This window comes from Aristolochia californica, unplaced genomic scaffold (genome assembly GCF_029961685.1).
Source record: "Aristolochia californica isolate CCGP_79_NKW_82.1479 unplaced genomic scaffold, dmAriCali1.0.hap1 SCAF_4, whole genome shotgun sequence".
NCBI lineage: Eukaryota > Viridiplantae > Streptophyta > Magnoliopsida > Piperales > Aristolochiaceae > Aristolochia > Aristolochia californica.
This window is the reverse complement of record NW_027182103.1, coordinates 40,912,175-40,932,783: the sequence shown is the minus strand read 5'-3', so window position 1 is coordinate 40,932,783 and position 20,609 is coordinate 40,912,175. Positions and strand designations below refer to the sequence as shown.

The window sequence follows — 20,609 nt, the reverse complement described above, 5'->3', positions numbered from 1 at the left end:
GTTCATTGTACAAGTAATTTACTCTCGATTGTGTTTCATTTCATATCTCTACTAAGCACCTCGTTAGTTTCTTTTCAATTGATTCCTAACAAGCGATCTCTTCCAACAGGTCCTAGAAACAGCCCGACAAGTTGCTAGCTTTCCAGTAGCCACGACACCTGTACCTTATGATCAAATGAAAAGCCAGTGTGAGGCTCTAGTAATCGGAAAACAACAGAAAATGTCTGCACTTCTAAGTCTCAAGCATCAACATGAGCCAATGACCGATGAGAATGGTTTGACATCTTCACCTGAGGTAAGACATAATTTCAAACATGTTCCTGTTTTCTTTGACCTTGTGGTTGCTAGAAATACTGGATGGGTCAAAAGAACTCTCTTGTATCTTCTGGAATTTGTTATTTTAAGATAAAGAGTACCTCATAGTTCGTCTTGATTTTGAACCATCTTGGTCCTTTTTCTTGGTGGCTTTAGATGATGATGGAGCTGCCAGACCCACATCCAGAAGAAGCACAAGTTGATGGGATCCTCGCCTGTTCTAGTGAGTACGAGCAATCATTCAGGTTGCCACCTTCTAGCCCTTACGACAAGTTCTTGAAAGCAGCTGGATGCTGAAAAGTACAGCAGCATGTTACAAGCAACAGGAACAGAGGTTTCCAATGCAATTTTTTAATTCTTTACTTTTAGAAACTATGTTATATATGACATGATTAATGAGTGAAAAAGGTCAACTGGATTTGAGTTTACTGTATAAATTCTCGAGACAGTTGAGAATTTGGGCGGAAAGATGACATGGTTATTTCCTTTTCCTGAAGAGAAGGGCATCTTGAACCATTAAATATACTTTAAAAAAAGGATATGCTAGTAAAGCTTTCTTTTGGTCACAAAAAGTGTCCCGTCTACTAACTTGGGAAGATGAAACCTTACATTCTCTTACAAATCTGGTCATCGCCAAAACTTTTCCAAGTTCTAAAAAGTGAGGTTACAAAGAGTTTTGAGTGATTTCCTAGATAAGAATGAGTTAAATTTTAGACTTATTGTAGAATAGGGACGATCCAATACAAAAAATTATTTGGTGTGAAACATATGATTGTTCGATCATGATTAATGATTATCTTTGTCCTCCAATCAACCGCTATTTCAGTCATCCGATCAAGGGCTATCTTAAATGTTTGGGATGATTGAGATAATTGTTTTGCATGTTTTTCATTAAATGGTTTTCGTGTATCGCACAATACATTAAAATGAGAATAACTTAAAATAATGTTATCTTTTAGGATTAGTAAAACCTTCAAAATATTGAGCACTTCTCTAATTTCTAGTGATAGAAGAAGGTTGCTTTCTTTTAAATTTTGTCCTTCACAATTCCATCTTGAAACATCTTTATGTCTTAATTTCGGTCTCTATGCCACTTTCTCTCACTCTTCCTCGCCTTCAATACTTACCAACTGAATTCCGTAATGTGGGACCGACAGTGAGGCAGATTGAAAGGGCCCACAGAGACACAGGTATCAAAATTGTTTCAATCCGATTAAGGCATGAGATGGCCCGATTTACCAGACCAGTTGAAGAATAGTGGGCCCAGTAAATGTCCCTAAGGGGGAAAAAGGAATCACCGGATCAACCCGCGTGAGCCCTTGGGCCTCACTAGTCAATAGTAAACTCGCGAAGCTGCTCACGTACCATCTTCTCGACACGTGTGTCGTGTAGACTGGTTTTTGGTTCTCTTCTCCGGAGCGAACGAATCCCCTATAAAATGCCATTTTCCCTTTGTCCAGACAAGCTCCTTCTCTCTCTTCCTCACACCTCAAAGAAGCAGCGAATCGCACTCCTTCATGCCTGTTGAGGTTAGTTTATTCTCTCGATTCTCAATCTCTACGCCTTGTGGCGTATGCAAACTTTATTGTTTCTCTCCTTTTGTTTGATTTATTTCTGTGCAGGTGCAAATGTACTATTGTCCACTATGTAATTATTTCTTCAATTAAATCGTTTTCAAGGTCTTTTAATTTCCACTCTGTTTCAGTTCCTTAACGCGAGAAGCTGGGCGAGCTCGCCTCGTTTCATAATAATGCCTGATCACTTGTGACAAAACTTTCACTGCTTTTCGTTTTTAGCGAACTCCTGGAAATGTTGTTTCTGGACTCCATATTTATGTCATTCGTGCGAGCTGGTAGTTATTACATAGTTATGTGAACTTTGCATTCGAATTTGGGATTATAGTTCCTTTCTCACTGGTTGATGGTGTTCTTCATAACTTTTCGGAAAATTGCATTTGTTGAGTGATTTTTGATTTTCAGTTTCTGTTTGAGAAATAAATTTTATCTCTATATTTTGAGTCCAAAAGTATATTGTAATTCACTTGGAGACTTCGAAAGCAAAAGTTTTGTATGCTGTACAATGGAGAGCTTTAGGTGAAATTTTATAGGAATTTAAAGTGGCTGGAACCTTACTCCTTTTTAGAATGAGAACATTCAAACAAATAAACTTTCTTTAGAATTGGAGTACAAACTTTCACGTTTCTGTTTTTTTGGTTTGGCTTATTAAGTTGCACTGTACATTGAATCTACTGTTTTCTGATGTGTGTCAAGGGGTCCTTATTATGGCCTTATTATCCCTGATGTTTATCTTTGAGTGCATAGGGGAGTAACAGAGAGGCTTTGTCTGAAAGGTGGATTTTGCATGGACTACACAATTTTGGCTGAGATGGATTTTTATAAATGATTAGACTGTTCACATCCTTTCATCAAAAATAAAAATAAATGATTAGAGTGAAACGAGTAAAATTTTCTGGGTGACAATGTCTCTACGTTTATGATGTAGCTAACAAGTGGCTTGTGCCTTTGAATCAATAGTCACATGGGGGCATTCAAGCGTGAGGTCTTACCAGAGGGTAAGGGAAGTATAAGGGTGTATCTGTAATCAACATTCACATAAAAAAATGTAACAAAATGGAATCACAGATGATATATGTATTTGTTAGCAAGTGAGAATTACATTAAACTAATGGGTTAAGATGCTATAAATTCTCTAGTTTTGCTGAATTTGAACAGGTTGAGATATTACCTAGATTACACCCAATATTTCTCATTTTCTCTTGAGCTTATATATATTTTTTTGTTATGGTGGTAACTTTTTTTAGAATGACTTCATGATTCTGTTCGCAGCTTAGTACTGTTCAAATTTATAATGACGCGAATCGGTAGGAAAAGATAACAGCTGTAATGGATTCAAAGCCATCAGTGCAAGGAGATGGGCCTGGAACGAGGCCTCTGCGCACAAGCGATAGGCTCCGGCGTCGCCCAACCATCTTTGGCCGTCCATACCTTTATTATCCAACCATCCGAAAAAAGCCAAAATCTAAAAAACGAACAGCAGCCTCTCAAATTGCCAAAATGTTGCGTCCTGGACGCCTTCCTGTTCGAGCAAAAGCTTCAGAAGTATGCCCTTATTCATCTTCTTTATTGTTTTTTATTGAGATGGTTGCTTTCTTTTGGTGCTAATAGTTTTCTATAGGTAGAATGCTCTGAAATGCCTGTGATATTATATTGGATTTTTTTACTAGCATTTTTATTGGGGTAATTGTAATATAGCCCAAATTTAAACCATCACAAGGTGGCACATGTAGTAGTCAATAAATGACCGAGAATCATCTCAAACAAAATTTTATGCATATATTGAAGTGCAGAGAGCATAAGGAAATGACTGCTAGAAAATTAAAATTTTATTAAGGTTCAAATCTCTGTTAATGCTATGTTCAAAATTTTGTTGATCTTGAGTTAAAATGTAGAAACATTCCTCCTCAAACTTGGAAGAAGCACATACAATGGTCTATGAGTTTCATAGTAACTGGAGGTGAGGTGAACTTGGAACTTGGCATCTGAAAAACCTTCAACATGTAAGAAATTCACTTGAGGAACTAAATTGCTAGAGAGATCTATGCAGAAATTACATGTTAAGACTTTTTTTAAAGTATCTGGCATTTAACATTTTTTACTAGAAGCATTGTGTTTATATTTTCTGGGAATGTTTTAAGAATTATTTAGTGCTTGTGGTTTACAAGTACCATTTCTCTTCAAGGTAAAAGAAAGAAAAACTTCTGGTTTATTCTTTTAAAGCAGTCTTGATAATTTGACTGTAGTTTGCTTGGTTATAATTTGGCTCCACTTGAATCCTAGCAGCACACTGTGAGAGCAGCCGATAATGTATCCATTATTCCAGCTAAGGAAGGAGTTTCCTACCCTTCTCTTGGTTGGGAATTCCTTTCATTTTGCTTCTTGCTTGTACTATTGTCTCATATTTTCTTTCCGAGCAATAAGAGCTATTCGCCATTTAAAAAAAAAGTTGGCTCTAGTTCACTAGCTTGTTCGTGTAGCAGTTTCTCCAAACTTCACAACAAGAGTTGATGGTTGAACTTTCAGGTAAGTTGAAGCTGTTTTAATCACTCTGGTTAATATTGCAAAGTTGCCTACATTCCCCAAAGATTCTGGAAAATACCTACTAACCTCTGTAATCCTACAAAAGAAAATCTACATAACAATATTCTCCTTCGCCTGCCGACCTGACAACATTTGTAACTCATCAACCCTTGATAATTTGTAAAATAACTTCCCTCAACTGCATTCTGGAGTTTACCGGCTTACTTCTGATGTGTCAATTGACAACCATCCGAGCCCAAACAACCCAAGTTACTAAAAAAGGAAATCGACTTATCTGGAAAGACCTTCACTTGGTCTAATGGACAACAACAACCTATTATTTGTAAATTGGATTCTTCTTGGCTACCGACGATTGGTTGAGATTTTATAAGAATGCAAGTGGGATGGTTCTTAATCGTGCTGGGTCAGACCATTGGCCAATTCAACTTAACACCATAGTTGCTTGGTGGGGCCCTGCGCCTTTCAGGTTTGAGAACTCGTGGCTATTTGAGAAAGAATTTGATGATCTCTCCACAATGGCTGGATTGCTCCTTGGAAACTTAAGCTTTTGAAGGCTGAATTGAAGCCTTGGTCCTCGAATTGCCTCCACTCTGCCAATGTTGAGAAGGCCTCTCTCCTTTCTCAAATTGTCGATCTCGATACTACTAAAGAGCAAAGGTGTTTTACTTCCACTGAATTCTCTAACCAAATTTCTCTTCAAAATAAATTTCAATCACTGGTTTACTATGAGCGAGTGCAATGCAAGCAGCAAGCAAGATTTAAATTGTTGGCTGAGGGAGATGCTAACACTAAATTCTCCCATGTGGTCACCTTGTTGTGAGACACAGGACTAACTAGATTACTTTGTTGTGCATCAATAATGAAGTAACGTCAGATAGGGCCTCTATTACTGACACTCATGTAGATCTTTATACAGAGGAGTGCTACGGCAAACCAAAGCTCCTAGATATTCATCTCTCAAGGATTTGTCAGTTGGTGGCTGTGTTCCTTGAGCTGCCTTTCTCTACCAAAGAGGTGGAGGCTGTTGTTCTTGGTATGCCTAATGAGCGAGCGCTTGGGCCAAACGGTTATAAGGGAGAATTCTATAAGTGTTGTTGGCTGATTATTAAGGAGGATATTGTATATATAGTGTGTAGCTTCTACAATAGAGGCATATCTTTAAAAAGCATCGGTGCCTCCCTCATCACCTTGGTCCCTAAAATACCAAATGTGGAGATTCCTGGTGACTTCCAGCCAAGCTGTCTTGTGTCCAATTCTTATAAAATCATTGCTCGTCCTCTTGCTCATCGGCTCAAGGTTCTTCCCGTGGTAATTCACCATGGTTGGAGTGTGTTTGTGAGTGGGAGAAGTATTCAATGGCTACTCATGAGATCCTCGACTATTTTAAAAGATCTAGCCTTCCTCGGTTTGTTCTTAAACTTGACCTTGAGAAGGCATTTGACTGTGTCAACTAGATGCTCTTGGATGATATCATGGAGCTTATGGTTTTGGGAAGCATTGGAGATATTGGATTCGTAGTTGTATTTCATCAGCCTCCTACTATCTTCTCCTTAATGACACTGTTTGCGGGTTCTTTAGTGGCACTAGGGGCATTTGATAGGGTGATCCTTTATCCCCACTTCTCTTCAACTTCATTGCTGAGTATTTATCCTTAATGGTCTACTCAATAAAGAACGTGAGATGGCTTAGTGTTGTCACCCCCCCAAACAGAATTTAATATCCCTGTATTGCAGTTTGTTGATGACACTATTTACTTTGGAGAGGGCACCTTTGAGCAAATTAAGAAGATTAAAGCTCTCCTCGGTTAATTTGAGCTCACTTCTAGGTAGAAGATTAACTAGCACAAGATTACACCTCTGGGTTATCATATTGATCCAAATATGCTCCACTCCATTGTTGATTATTTTAGGCCGCCTGCCTCGGTCTCTGGGCCCTTGTCATTGAAAAAACAGAGGCGTATTACTACATGGAGGGGGAGATTGCTGTCAAAGCCTGGTTAGCTTACTCTTCTCAATTCATGCATTGCTGGGCTCATGAATTATATTATCTATCTTTGGTTCCTCATCCAACCTCTATTTGCCATCGTATTGAGACCATCAAGAGGCGTTTGCTTTGACGGGGTAATGGAAACTGAGTTCAAATACTATCTAGTGGGTTGGAAAGAGGTCTGCATACCCAAGCATCTTGGGGGTCTTGGCATTTAGCTCACCAAAAGATATGGGACGTGCTCTCTTACTTAAATAGATTCGAAGTGTTTTTTTTTTTTTTTTTGAAATGATGCTGAATTTTATTAAATCAAAAGCTCAAAAGAGCATGATTACAAGTGGGGGGAAGCCTTCCCAAACAATGAGAGATTGCTGGGAGGTTCCGAATTTAGCCAAATTACTAGCTAATGACTACCCTAGAGTCTCCTTCAATAAGCAGCTTACCGTGAAGACGGTCTTGAAATAAAGGCCAAAAAGAAGAGCACTTACTTCAGTAGTGTTGGAGTCGGTGATGCCTGCCAGCCTAGCATAGGAGAGAATAAAAACTCCACAACTGTCTCTGAAGACACCACCTGCACCTACCGGCACCTACCGGTCCAGGATAACCTAAAACACTGCCATCAAAGTTGAGTGTGATGCAGTTGCTTGGGGGAGGATCCCAAGTAGTCATGACCGGTATCCTGCGAGGACCCGTCATATAAGTGAGCAAGCTCCAATTATTGTGAAGGTAAACACCCGATGGAGAGGCAAATTCTTTTCTTGCATGCAACCAGCTAGAGATTAAGCCCACTGCATATTATCTGGGGTATTGGCTTTTGAATTGAATCTCCGACTGTTATGCTCAAGCCATAGACACCATGGGACGTGCGCAAGGCATGCCAAAAGGATTAACTTGCCTAATCTAGGAATGCAAATCCCCATAACCATTTGACAAGTGCCGAAGAGGTCCTGGTGAAGCCCCCATTTGGAAGCCAATCTTCATCCAAACTTGCCAAGAGAATCCATAGTGCAGAAGAACATGCTGAACTGTCTCATCACACACACCACAAGGAGGACACGTGCGGTCAAGAGAGGCGAATCCTCTTTTGTTGAGGTTATCAGAAGTGAGAATCTGGTCTTTGATGGTAGTCCATATAAAATTTTTGATCTTGCCAGGCGCTAAAAGCTTCCATGCCAGGTTTGCCTTATGCTCAGGCAGGCTGGAATTGTATTCTCTGATGTGAGAATAGGCGAATGTAATTGTAAAAAGGCCATTGATGCTGGGCTTCCATGTCAATTTATCAACCGCATGCTCCCGGATAGTGATGTTGTTGAGCTTGGAGAAAAGAGCAAAAATCAATAGCCTAGATTTGGAAGTTTTAACTCAATTCTAGCATGCACTTGGAGGCCTATGGTTGCTGGGAAGCTCTGATTGACAAATTCCCGGTGGATCACTAATGGGAGCTAACACTGTATGTCCCCTATTTTGGAGGTCCATTTTCCTCCATTTGGCCTTCTGATCAACGATTCACTATTTTTTTGGAGATGGGTCAAACTTAAAGTTTTGGACTGATTGGTGGAGCAGGACTAGACTCTTCATGATTCCTACCAGCCCCTATTGCAACTCATAATGGATTGAGACATTTCTATTGCTGAAGCTTGGGCATCAACTCTTGGAATCTCCATTTCTGGCATAGGCTAAATGATGACAAGGCCCTTGCTGCTTGCCATTTGACATAGACTAGTTGAAAATTCGTGGGCACGTGAAGGACAAGATGATTGAGTTGCTTGAGGAGAGTGGCAAATTTTTTGTTTCCTCTGCTTGCACGTTAAAGGCTGGTCTGTTGTACACCAAGTGAGCATGATGTTGCAATTGCTTGGCACTTATCAACCCCCTACAAGATCAAGTTTTTTCTCTGGTATGTTTGTCTTAATAAGATCATTACTGCTGATAGTCTTAGGAAGCGTGGCGACACAATCTCATGTACCCTTTGCTCACTTTGCAGCATGGAAGAGGAAAGCGTCAAGCACCTCCTCCTTCACTGCTCCTTTGCCTTGCGAGTTTGGTCCTCCCTTCTTGGTAGTTTGGGCTATTAAGTTGTGGAGCCTAATTAATGCCTTACGCTGAGTTGGTTATAGATTGACCTGCACGGTCAGGTTGCCGTGGGGTGGGAAGGGGGTGGGAAGCCCTCCTCCATGGGGTGCGGGGGTGGAGCCCCCGTCCGATCCACGATATATTGACTATTGTTTCATTAAGGGCAGTTTGCAAATTTTACTCTTGTATCGCGGTTGCCCTAATTTTCTCTTTATAATTGAGGGACACCGCTATTAGGGTTTAATCATCTTAATCCGAGGAGCATATCGAATTGCAGCCCGAGAGGTTAGTGAGAAACACCTGTAAGTGTGCGATTTCTCTTGTGAACTATTTCATCTTAATAGTGGATTACTATAACGGTGGAAGACAAGACGTAATCTCACCTTGAGGTGAACCTGTATAAATCTTGTTGTGTTTTTTTGTGTTTATTATTATTGTTCTCGTTAGTTTGGAATTAGGGCATGTAATTCCTAACAAGTGGTATCAGAGCTTTGGTTCATGATTGAGAGCAATGGCAAGCAGAGAAGGATCAACATTAGGGATCAACAAGTTTGATGGTATGGATTTTGTGTTATGGAAGATGCAAATAGAAGATTATTTGTACAGTAAAAAGCTGTACATTCCATTTTTGGATATGAAACCAGAAGGTATGAACGATGATGAGTGGAATCTCCTCAATAGACAAGTGTTGAGAGTAGTCTGATTAACATTGTCGAAGAACGTTGCTCACAACATGGCGTTGGAGAAAACCACAACAGGGTTGATGAAGATTCTATCCAACACGTATGATAAGCCTTCCGCATATAATAAGGTACATCTCATGAAAAAACTCTTCAATTTAAAGATGACAGAAAATACATTAGTTGCATCGCATTTGAATGAGTTTAGCACGATTGTCAATCAATTGACATCCGTTCAATTAAATTTGATGATGAGGTTCATGCTTAAATTCTTTTGGCGTTTTTGCCAAATTGCTGGGAGCCTATGAGGGCTGCGGTTAGCAACTCTGTAGGCAACGAGAAGTTGATCTTTAATGATGTTCAGGATACCATTCTCTTGGAGGAAGTTCGTAGAAAGGACTCCGGAGAATTGTCGACAACTAATTTTGCCCTAAGTGTCGATACTAGGGTCAGGAACTTCGAGAGGAATTCCAACAAGGGCAATGGTAGATGGAAGTCAAGAAATGGTAGAAGCAAGTCCAAATTCAGAAGGAATGTGGAATGCTGGAATTGTCGCAAGTCTGGTCACATAAAGAAGAATTACAGAGCACCGAAGAAGGATGAAAAGAAAAACGATGTTGCAAATGCGGTGATTGAAGAGGTACAAGATATTTTACTCTTGTCGGTTGATAGCCCTATTGACTCTTGGGTCTTAGATTCAGAAGCTTCTTTTCACACCACCACACATTGTGAGGTCATGGAGAATTATGTTGCTGGAGATAATGAGAAGGCGTATCTTGCTGATGGAGAACCTTTGGATATTGTCGATATTGGTAATGTCGGTTTAAGGATGTCAAACGGGATAGTGTGGAAAATTCACAAGGTGAGACATGTACCAAAACTGATGCGTAATCTGATCTCAGTAGGGCAATTTGATGATGAAGGTCATAATGTGACTTTTAATGATGCTGCCTGGAAATTCACAAAGGGATCCATGGTTGTTGCACGAGGAGTTAAAACTGGAACTCTTTACATCACTTTCAGCTGCAGAGACACGGTTGCAGTTGCTGATGTTGTTACTGATTCTGACTTGTGGCATTATAGGCTTAGTTGAGTGAGAAGGGAATGAAAGTGTTTCAATCCAAAAGGAAACTACCAGGGTTGAAAATTGTAAACAATAGTTTGTATGAAGGCTGTATTTTTAGCAAGCAAAAAAGGGTTAGCTTTTCTAAGGCCAGAAAGGAACAAAAGACAACAAAATTGGAGTTGGTTCAAAGTAATGTGTGGGGGCCTTCAACTGTTACTTCCCTTGGTGGTTCTAACTACTATGTGATATTTATTGATGATGCAAGCAGAAAGTTATGGGTTTATTTCCTGAAAAAGAAATCTGATGCCTTTGATACCTTCAAAAGATGGAGAACAATGGTTGAGAATGAGACAAATTTGAAGATGAAGTGCCTACAGTCAGATAATGGGGGAGAATACATAGATGATGATTTCAAGCGGTACTGTGCCGATAATGGAATCAAGATGAAGAAGACCGTTCCTAGAAAACCTCAACAAAATGGTGTGGCTGAGAGGATGAATAAAACTTTGAACGAGCGTGCTAGGAGCATGAGATTACATGTGGGAATGCCAAATATGTTTTGGTCCGAGGCTATTAGCACTGCTGCCTATTTGATCAACAGAGGTCCCTCAACACCATTGGATTGTAAAATACCAGAAGAGGTCTGGAGCGGCAAAGAGGTAAACTTTTCTTTCTTGAAAGTGTTTCGTTGTGTTTCTTATAATCACATTGATTCTACTGCTAGAAGTAAACTTGATGCCAAATCTAAATTATGTTTCTTTATTGGCTATGGTGGTACCGAGTTTGGTTATCCATTCTGGGATGACCAAAAGTTGTAAGGTTATCAGGAGCAAGGACGTGATCTTCAATGAAGGTGTCTTGTATAAAGATAAGTTGAGAACAGAGTTTGAGAGCACAAGTGATGAAGCCAAGAAGTCTGAAGTGATTCGGTTGAGAGATCTTCTAACTATTGAGATAGAGAATATTGCTCAGAAAGACCAGGAGAACATACCCCCAGAAGTAAATCAGAACATTCTTGTGACTGAACTTAGGAGATCTGCCAGAACTAGCAGACCACCACAGAGGTACTCCCCTGTACTTAATCATATTTTGTTGACTGATAAAGGTGAACCAGAGAGTTATGAGGAAGCCGTGCAAATTGATGAATCAACCAAGTGGGAGTTGGCCATGCGGGATGAGATGGATTCATTGTTATCCAATTAGACATGGTAGTTGACTGAGCTACCAAAAGGAAAGAAAGCCTTGCAGAATAAATGGGTGTACCGAATAAAAGACGAACATGATGACAACAAGTGGTACAAGGCAAGACTGGTGGTAAAAGGCTTTCAACAAAAAGAAGGCATTGACTACACTGAGATTTTCTCTCCAGTAGTGAAATTAACTACTATTAAAATAATGAGTTGTTGAAGAAGTTTGCAATAAAGGATTTGGGTGTTGCAAAAACAAATCCTTGGGATGAGGATTACTACAGATACTGATGTCTGGAAACTATCACAAGAAGAATATGTGAAGAAGGTGTTGAGCAGATTCAACATGAATGATGTAAAACCATTTAGTACTCCTTTGACTGGTCACTTTAGGCTATCTAAGGAGTAGACACCTTCGATAAAGCTAGAGCGAGCCAATATGGCCAATGTGCCTTATGCTTCTGCTATTGGCAATCTCATGTATGCCATGGTGTGTACTAGACCAGGCATAGCTCATGTAGTGGGAGTTGTGAGTAGATATATGAGTAATCCGGGTAAACAACATTGGGAAGCAGTGACGTGGATACTTAGGTACTTGAGATGCACTGTAGACTTAGCCTTATGTTTCAGAAAGTCAGACTTGGGATTATAAGGTTATGTAGATGCTGATATGACTGGAGACATTGATGGCAGGAAGAGTACTATTGGATATGTATATACATTGGGTGGTACAGTAGTTAGTTGGGTTTCTAAGTTGTAGAAGATAATTGTTCTTTCCACTGCTGAGGCAAAATACGTTGCCGTGACCGAAGCCAGCAAAGAGATGGTATGGTTGCAGTCTTTTTGGGAAGAATTAGGTCTCAAGCATGGGAAGAAAGTGTTGTATTGTGACAGTCAGAGTGCTATTCATTTAGCAAAGAATCCAATGTATCGTGCCAGAACAAAACACATACAGGTGCGTTATCACTTCATCAAATTGGCTTTGGAGGATGGAGTCTTAGCACTTGAGAAGATTCAAGGGAGTTAGAATCCGACTGATATGTTGACAGACTGTTACGATCGAGAAACCGAAGTTGTGTGCAACTTCAATTGGACTTCTCTCAGAGGATTGAGAAGTTGTTACTGTTGCAGAGGACATATTGATGATGGATTAGTCTCCAAGTGGGAGATTATTAAGTTGTGGAGCATCTTGAGTTGCAGCCCGAGAGGTTACAGAGAAACTTGTAAGTGTACGATTTCTCTTGTAAACTATTTCATCTTAATAGTGGATTACTACAACGGCGGAAGACAGGACGTAGTCTCACCTTGAGACGAACCTATATAAATCTTGTTGTGTTTTGCCGTGCTTGTTTTCCCCTTCTTCTGCGGTTATTATTATTGCTCTCGTTAGTTGGGAATTAGGGCGTCTAATTCCTAACATGGGCCTCCAAATCTACTTCCCTAGAGACCTCTTTGATGCAAGTCGGATGGTGTTTGGAATCAGCATCCTCTTATTGGGAAAGCTTCTCCTTTTTAGTTGCCTTGCTCATATTCCTTGGTGACTTTGGAAGGAAAGAAATAATAGGACATTCAATTGCAAATTCAGCAGCGTTGAGGAGATCACTTGTTATGCTATTGGACTAGTGTCTTTTTGGCTTCACACAAGGAAAAAGTTTGACCATTTAATGGATGTCCCTCTCTGTACTAACCGGCAAGTCGTTGCTCAAATGTCTGCCCCTCCTAAGATCCCTATGATTACTAATTGGGAGCCTCCCTGCCAGGGGACCCTCAAGCTAAATTTTGATGGCAGTGCATTTGATAATCCTGGGAAGGCTAGATTTGATGGTGTTTTTTGTGATGCAGATGACAACCCTCTCATTTCCTACTTCGGTCCTTTAGAAATCATTGATGCTACTCCTTCTGAACTTTTTGCCCTCTTGCAAGGGCTCATCATCTATCGTGATCACCTTAGCAGCCCTTTTCTCATTGAAGGTGACTCTAAAGTGATGATCGACCGGTGCTCCTCATCTTCGGATTCGCCTTGGTGCCATTGGAAGTTTTTTATGAAATTTCTGATATTGTATCTTCAATCGCGTGTAATTGGTCTCATGATCTCTCTCTTAGTTCTCTTGCTTGTTGGCTTTGGATAAAATTTCAGCTTCCTTAGGAACAAAAAAGGGATTTTCATTGTAAGGTAGTTATTTATACCCCATAATGTCACAGACTAGGGAATCTAATTTGATGACATTGCTCATTTTTAAATTGTGACGACAAAGTCGCATTAAGGGGTAACATCGTCACTTAAGAAAATGTAGCTACTATTAATGTCTATTCTTTGGCAAAAAAAAAAAAAAACATTTGGTGGAATCTTGCTTTCTAATAACGGATCAATATCATGTTTTTTATGCTTTTTACGTGATATTACGAGGATATGTTGGTATTTTTGAACTGTCAAGGTATTGTCAGTAAGTTCCCTATACTCGAGGGATAAATTCTTTCTACATCTGTCTTGAAACTCTTATTCTGTAATATTTTTAGCTTATTTATTCAGTTTTCCTTTGCTTAATATTATTTTCAGGTGTTGGCTTTGCATCTTATATTGATAAACCTCATCTTCTCAAAATAGTAAAATTAAATAAATAAAAGAAATAAACCATGGTTGGACCAGGTCGATTAGTCACCGTCTTTGGTTTAATGTTTGCTCAGTCTTATAACATTAGACTGAAGGAAGGTATAGTTATGTATTTGTGAAAAGAATATAATATATTTGCTCCTTGCTATACGTGCAATCTGTTTGTGCAGTCAGTGGCTAATCTGCGACGCTCTACAAGGAAGAGGAAGATTTCATTCAATCTAGAAGATTATGATACAGACACTTCAGGGACAGATGATGACCTAATGGTGAGATTTCCTTTTTTATTTTTAATAATGAAATTTCATGGTGCCCGGATGTTGTTTGGTCCGTTACACATTTGCATGCTTAACTATTTCCATGCTGTGCTTGATTCAAATAAGCTTAGTTTTTTGTATTTTGTTGCAGAGACCCAGATATTCCCGTTCTGCTAAAGCCAAATTTGACAACAGTGCTAGTCAGGATGATTCATTTGTGACCCCACCTAGGGGTAGAAAGATCCCTCAGAAGAACAAATCTCTTCCTCGACGTGAAGGACTTCGGCCAAGGCGATCGACTACTGTGGTAAGAACACAATCATTTCAAGAATCTGATGATGATCAGGACACATCTGAGGAGCAAGTAGGTCAAGATGAAGCGGAAACTGGTAATGAGGTTGACGATGGTGATGGTGGAGATGAGGGTGAAGCAGAGGCTGAAGGTGAGGATGAGGGAGAGGAAGATGGGGATGATGAAGATGGTGAGGAGGAAGAACAGGAAGGAAGGAGGCGATATGACCTGCGTAATCGCTCAGAAGTCCGTAGATTTTATCCACAGAAAGAGGGAAAGCAGATCCAACGATCTCCACGCAGAGTACTACAGCAAGGAATGGGTGTGAAAGGTGGTAGGGATGTACGGAAGGGTGGCTCTCGTGTTCATAAGCGCCACCGCTTAACAAGAGCTGATGATTCTGATGATTCGCTTCTTGTGGATGAATTTGATCAAGCTCCTAGTATTCCTTGGGGACGTGGTGGGAGTAGAACTGGGGCACCGTGGCTTTTTGGTGGGTTGGACATACATGGCAGCACAGCATGGGGATTGAATGTTGCTGCAACTGGATGGGGTCACCAAGGTGATTCATTTACTTCTCTTACAACTGGTATTCAAACGGCTGGACCCAGTTCCAAGGGCGGGGCAGACATTCAACCGTTACAGGTGGATGAGAGCGTCAGTTTTGAGGACATTGGAGGACTTTCAGAATATATTGATGCCTTAAAGGAAATGGTGTTCTTCCCTTTACTTTACCCAGATTTCTTTGCAAACTATCATATAACTCCTCCAAGGGGTGTGTTGCTCTGTGGCCCCCCTGGAACAGGAAAAACTCTCATTGCCAGAGCACTGGCCTGTGCTGCATCAAAAGCTGGTCAGAAGGTCAGTTTTTACATGCGGAAGGGAGCTGATGTGCTCAGCAAATGGGTTGGTGAAGCTGAAAGACAACTGAAACTTCTGTTTGAAGAAGCTCAAAAGAACCAGCCATCCATTATTTTCTTTGATGAAATAGATGGCCTTGCTCCTGTTAGATCGAGCAAACAAGAACAGATTCACAATTCCATAGTGTCAACTTTATTGGCTTTAATGGATGGTCTTGATTCCCGAGGACAAGTTGTGCTACTTGGGGCAACTAATAGGATTGATGCCATAGATGGAGCTCTGCGTCGTCCGGGTCGTTTTGATCGTGAATTTGTTTTTACTTTACCTGGGTGTGATGCACGTGCTGAAATATTAGATATTCATACACGGAAATGGAAGGAACCCCCTTCAATGGAGCTAAGGCTGGAACTTGCAGCCAGATGTGTTGGATATTGTGGGGCTGATCTAAAAGCCCTTTGTACTGAAGCTGCCATAAGAGCTTTTCGTGAAAAATACCCTCAAGTGTACACTAGTGATGACAAGTTTCTGATAGATGTTGATTCAGTTAATATTGAAAAGTATCACTTCCTTGAAGCTATGTCTACCATTACTCCTGCTGCTCATAGGGGTTCGATAGTGCATTTAAGACCTCTTTCTTCAGTGGTTGCTCCATGTTTGGAGAGGCACCTAAAGAAGATCATGGGCCACATATCTGAAATTTTCACTTCCCTTTCCGCATCAGATTTGACCAAGCTGCAGATGTTTTCTTATGGCACTGCAGCTCCTCTTGTGTATAGACCTCAGCTATTGATATGTGGTGCTGAAGGCACTGGCTTGGTAATTGCCTTAAAACATTTTGTTCTGAGAAACTCGTATTACTAATGGAAGCCACCATCTAAAATTTTACTTACTGCTTTAGTTTAACAGGATCATTTAGGGCCTGCAGTTTTACATGAACTGGAGAAATTTCCTGTGCATTCTCTTGGGCTTCCATCACTACTTTCTGATCCAAGTGCTAAGACCCCAGAGGAAGCATTGGTGCATATTTTTGGTGAAGCTAGGAGAACCACTCCTTCAATACTTTATTTACCTCAATTTCAGCTTTGGTGGGAAACTGTGAGTTGCCCTTGGATTTGTGTCTCAATTCATTAGCACAAGTTTAATTCAACAAAAAAATTATTTGCTTTTTTTAATACTTGTAAAAAAAACAGGCTCATGAGCAGCTCAAGGCAGTGCTTCTGACTCTTTTGGAGGAGCTGCCATCTGACTTTCCCATACTACTTCTTGGAACATCCTCAGTGCCATTTTCAGAACTAGAAGAAGAGGCCTCTTCAATATTTGCCCACCGTAATGTGTATGCTTTACCATTTTGATTTATATTTTTGCCAACCAGTCTTATTTAGCAGAAGTAGCTTGTTCTATTTTTTGGGTATGGCACTTTTCTTTGCCTTGATTGTACCAAGTTTTCTTATTGTATATTCTTTTCATTTCCTGTCGCCTTTAGCTTCTAGTCAAGTATCCAGTGCATGCCTTCTCTTTTCAAATCTTTTGATGCATTTTTTTTTTTTTTTTTGCCTAGATACCATTGCATGAGGCAGGATTTGCTAAAACACCTGCAGCACTTGCTGAAATGTGTGACATGTTATGATGATGTTACTTTTTCTCCTATTCATAAGTCTGTTTCAAGTGAAATAGTTGTCAAGAACAAAGGCTAAAATTTGAATCTGTCTTCCCCTTTTTGCAATCTTAACCGGATTCTCATGACTTTTAGAAAACGTCTTTAGAGAGTAGGTCAGTTTGGCAGATACTGAACCATTTGCATCCCTGGAACCATCAAAGACATTAACTTATTCTGTGATGAAGGATTTCAGCATAATGGAAAGATAGGTGGCAAAGCATTCTCTAATGAACCAGAATACCGTTACTAAGCGATGTAAATTGGTGTTTCATTTTCATTTGTCACTCCATTTTCGTGGCCCCTGATTTGAGCTCATATCTTGAGATATTTTGCATTTGGTCCAATTAATTTACTTTTGTTGAGTGGGAAAAGTCCCACATTGAAAGATGAGAAGAAAAGTTAATGAGTTATAAGTTTGAGCATTATGTCTCTTAAGTAGTTAGTCATTTTGGGATAGAACTAGGCTCAACCCAAAAACTCAACATGATATTAGAGCAAGGTATGTGCATGGGCTAAGGCCCAATTTGTGCTCCCCAGGTTATCTGTGTTGTGGGCTCCATAAGGTAGGAGTCTATATGTTGTGGGCTTCATGAAGGAATCTGTTGTGCCCCATTAGAGGGTCTGTGCCTACCTCTTAAGCGCGTTATGTGTAAGCTTGGACCAATGAGTGTTGAGTGGGAAAAGAGTCCGACATTGAAAAATGAGAAGAAAAGTTAATAGGTTATAAGGTTGAGCAATAGGCCTTCTAAGTAGCTAGTCATTTTTAGATGGAACTGGGTTGAACGCAAAACTCAACAACTTTAAAACATTTTAGGCAAAAAAATTAACTTGAATGTTAAGAAATGCCATAGGTTTAGGTCACCAGTTAAGGAGATTCTAATAAGGGTATCTGTCAGTACTTACCTTCATAATGTTACTTTATTTCTTCATTCACTTTAACCTGACCATTGATAAAAAAAAACAGAGTATCTTCAGTAAATCGATGTTGAATATTGAGTCTCCATATGGAATACATTTTCGTACCCTGTGTGTTGTTGGGCAAGGCGAACTGATGTAGAACCAGCCTCCTGGTTGTTTTATTCAATTAAAAAAAAATGATTCTAGGGGAATGGCAGAAATTTGGATGAACCTGTTCAAGCATACAGTATTTAGAAAGAATCAGAATATGGCACATGTGAGGGATGAAATTGGAAAAAACTAGTTGAGAAAACCAGATGTCCCTCCCTGTACTACTGTTGACCTAGTTCCATCTTTTTTTGCTTACAGTTGTGCTCTGCTACTTCAAGCAAAGTGCTTTTATCTGCCTCACTTTCAAGAGATATTTCTCAAATCTGTTCATCTTTTGAATAGCTCACATATGTCTTCACGTATTATTCATGGAAAGCTTTCCTCACAACAAGCTGTTTGTATCTTTGACTTGAGCTACAGACTTGAGAGTTTATGTGGTTTAGTGTTCTATTTCATGTAATATTTGTCAGGTATCAAGTGGAGAGACCAACGGACGAGGACAGGTTGATGTTTGTTGAGAGTTTGGTTAAAGCTGTTTTTTCTGTTCTATCTGAAGGAACCACTGCTAAGCCTAAAACAATACAAGCTCTTCCTGAACTTCCCAAGGTACCAAAGGCTACAAGTGGTCCAAAAGCATCAGAGTTGAAGGCCAAGGCAGAAGCCGAGCAGCACGCTCTTCGCAGACTTAGGATGTGTCTTCGGGATGTTTGCAATCGGTTAGTCAGCCTTCCTGCATAAAGTTGTGCTTAGCCTTTTCTTTTAGTGGAAACCAGAAGATTTGGGACTGGAAGAACTCTTTAATAACCCAGCAGTCCATTTTGATAAATCAACAGTGCATTTAGGTGCTCTCAGTTTACTGCATCAATGGAGTAGGGGGCAGAGTGGCATGAAATAGTACATAGCCTCAAATTTTATCTCTCCTCGGGGAATGTTATTTTATCAATCAGTAGAGGTTAGATCTAGTACATGAAGGACTAAGTTGTTTTTCTTTTCCTGCAGGATCCTGTATGATAAACGTTTCATTGCGTTTCACTATCCAGTATCAGATGAAGACGCACCTAATTATCATTCCATTGTCCAAAATCCCATGGACATAGCTACTGTGTTGCAGCAAGTAGATTCTGGACATTACCTTACCTGTTCTGCCTTTCTGCAGGACATTAATCTCATTGTTGCCAACGCTAAGGTGATGTTACTTTTCTTCTCTCCATCCCTTTTCGTTCCTTTTAATGTGAAAGCTGGGTTAGAGAGGATCCACATATGAAGTTGATACGATATAGTCCTCACATGGTGCTCCTCTTGTTCACAGGCTTATAATGGTGATGACTACAATGGTGCTAGGATTGTCAGTAGAGCTCATGAGCTTCGAGATGCTGTATGCTCTTTCATTTTCTATTCTCGCCTGGCTGCTTATCATTTATTTTCAGCATTCACTTTTTCTCATTATTTGGAAGCTTCTCTTTTTTCCAGGTGCAGGGAATGCTTTCACAGATGGATCCAGTACTTGTAACATTTTGCGGCAAGATTGAAGCACAAGGTGGACCTGAACATTTCCCAGATGACATGGGAGGCTTGTGTCTCCCAGCAACCCCAGTAGTTCAACTGGCAACAGTTACCAGAGCAAGTGCCCGGCTTCGTAATGTGCAGCCAGAGGTGAATATGTCTCAAAGTTATGAAGCATTGAAACGACAAAAAAGGAGCACTGACGCAGAGCAAGCAGGTGGTAAAGCTGTCAGTCTAACAATTTGCTTCTCCTGTGAAAATGAAATGATTGTCGAAGATGATTTATGTGTGGGGTTCCTTGTATTATAGGTATGGGTTCTGCTTCCGCCAATCCAGAAGACAGATCACGACCAGCTGATTCAGAGCCAAAATCTACATCTCAGCCGTCGCCACAACATGACTGCAACAGAAATACTACATCAGCAGAGCCAGAAAGTGTTAATGTTGATGATGAGACAAAGGAAACATCCCAGGAAATTGTAGACGACGGGTCACAAGAGGAAATTGTGATGGGAGACGAAGAAATCGCTGCGGAGGTCAAATCTGTGAAGCAGCAGTTGCTAGAGCGAACTGAAGGGTTCAGTGTGCCACAATTGGAGAGATTGTACTCAAGGATTGTGCGAGGAGTTTTTGAAGTAGAGAGCAAAGGAGATCGGAAATCATCAGTTTTGAAGTTTTTGTTCAAATTTATCGAGGAAATGGGAAATTTGTAATCCCCTTTTCACCCTTGTTTCCATCATGAATTCGTTCAACTGGTTTTCCTATTATTCTTTTCTTCATGCTCGAGTCGCCTCAAAGTTGAATTCTTCGAGCTGCCTGCAGAAATTAGCTATTTCTTCCGTGTTTGACAGACCTGCATCTAATCTGATGTAGTTACTGCTGCGCCTATGATGTTCTTCTATGATTTACTGGAACAAAAATCTCAGAACCCTAAAATTTGTCATCTAATCTCAATGGATCAGCCCCATGAACTACCGAAAGAAAATGCAATGCTC

The 20,609-nt window shown here is 40.2% G+C and overlaps 2 protein-coding genes across 3 annotated transcripts in view; both read left to right on the top strand.

The window, feature by feature from the left end:
• LOC137963619 (protein SEMI-ROLLED LEAF 2-like) overlaps positions 1-887 on the top strand; it is a 29,652-nt gene extending 28,765 nt beyond the window's left edge. For both annotated transcript variants that reach the window (XM_068810757.1, XM_068810758.1), the window contains 2 exons: positions 110-295; positions 472-887. In XM_068810757.1, the coding sequence (XP_068666858.1) occupies positions 110-295; positions 472-612 (327 nt within the window). In that variant the 3' untranslated portion in view covers positions 613-887. The remainder of the gene's footprint in view (positions 1-109; positions 296-471) is intronic.
• Positions 888-1,777: 890 nt separating this feature from the next.
• Positions 1,778-20,505, top strand: LOC137961841 (ATPase family AAA domain-containing protein At1g05910). Its single transcript, XM_068808441.1, has 11 exons — positions 1,778-1,844; positions 3,162-3,434; positions 14,207-14,305; positions 14,445-16,262; positions 16,353-16,541; positions 16,637-16,779; positions 18,582-18,827; positions 19,111-19,297; positions 19,421-19,486; positions 19,582-19,831; positions 19,924-20,505. Exons 2-11 carry the CDS (start codon positions 3,219-3,221, stop codon positions 20,325-20,327), a joined length of 3,618 nt encoding a protein of 1,205 aa, XP_068664542.1. The 5' UTR covers positions 1,778-1,844; positions 3,162-3,218; the 3' UTR covers positions 20,328-20,505.
• The last annotated feature ends 104 nt before the right edge of the window (positions 20,506-20,609 follow it).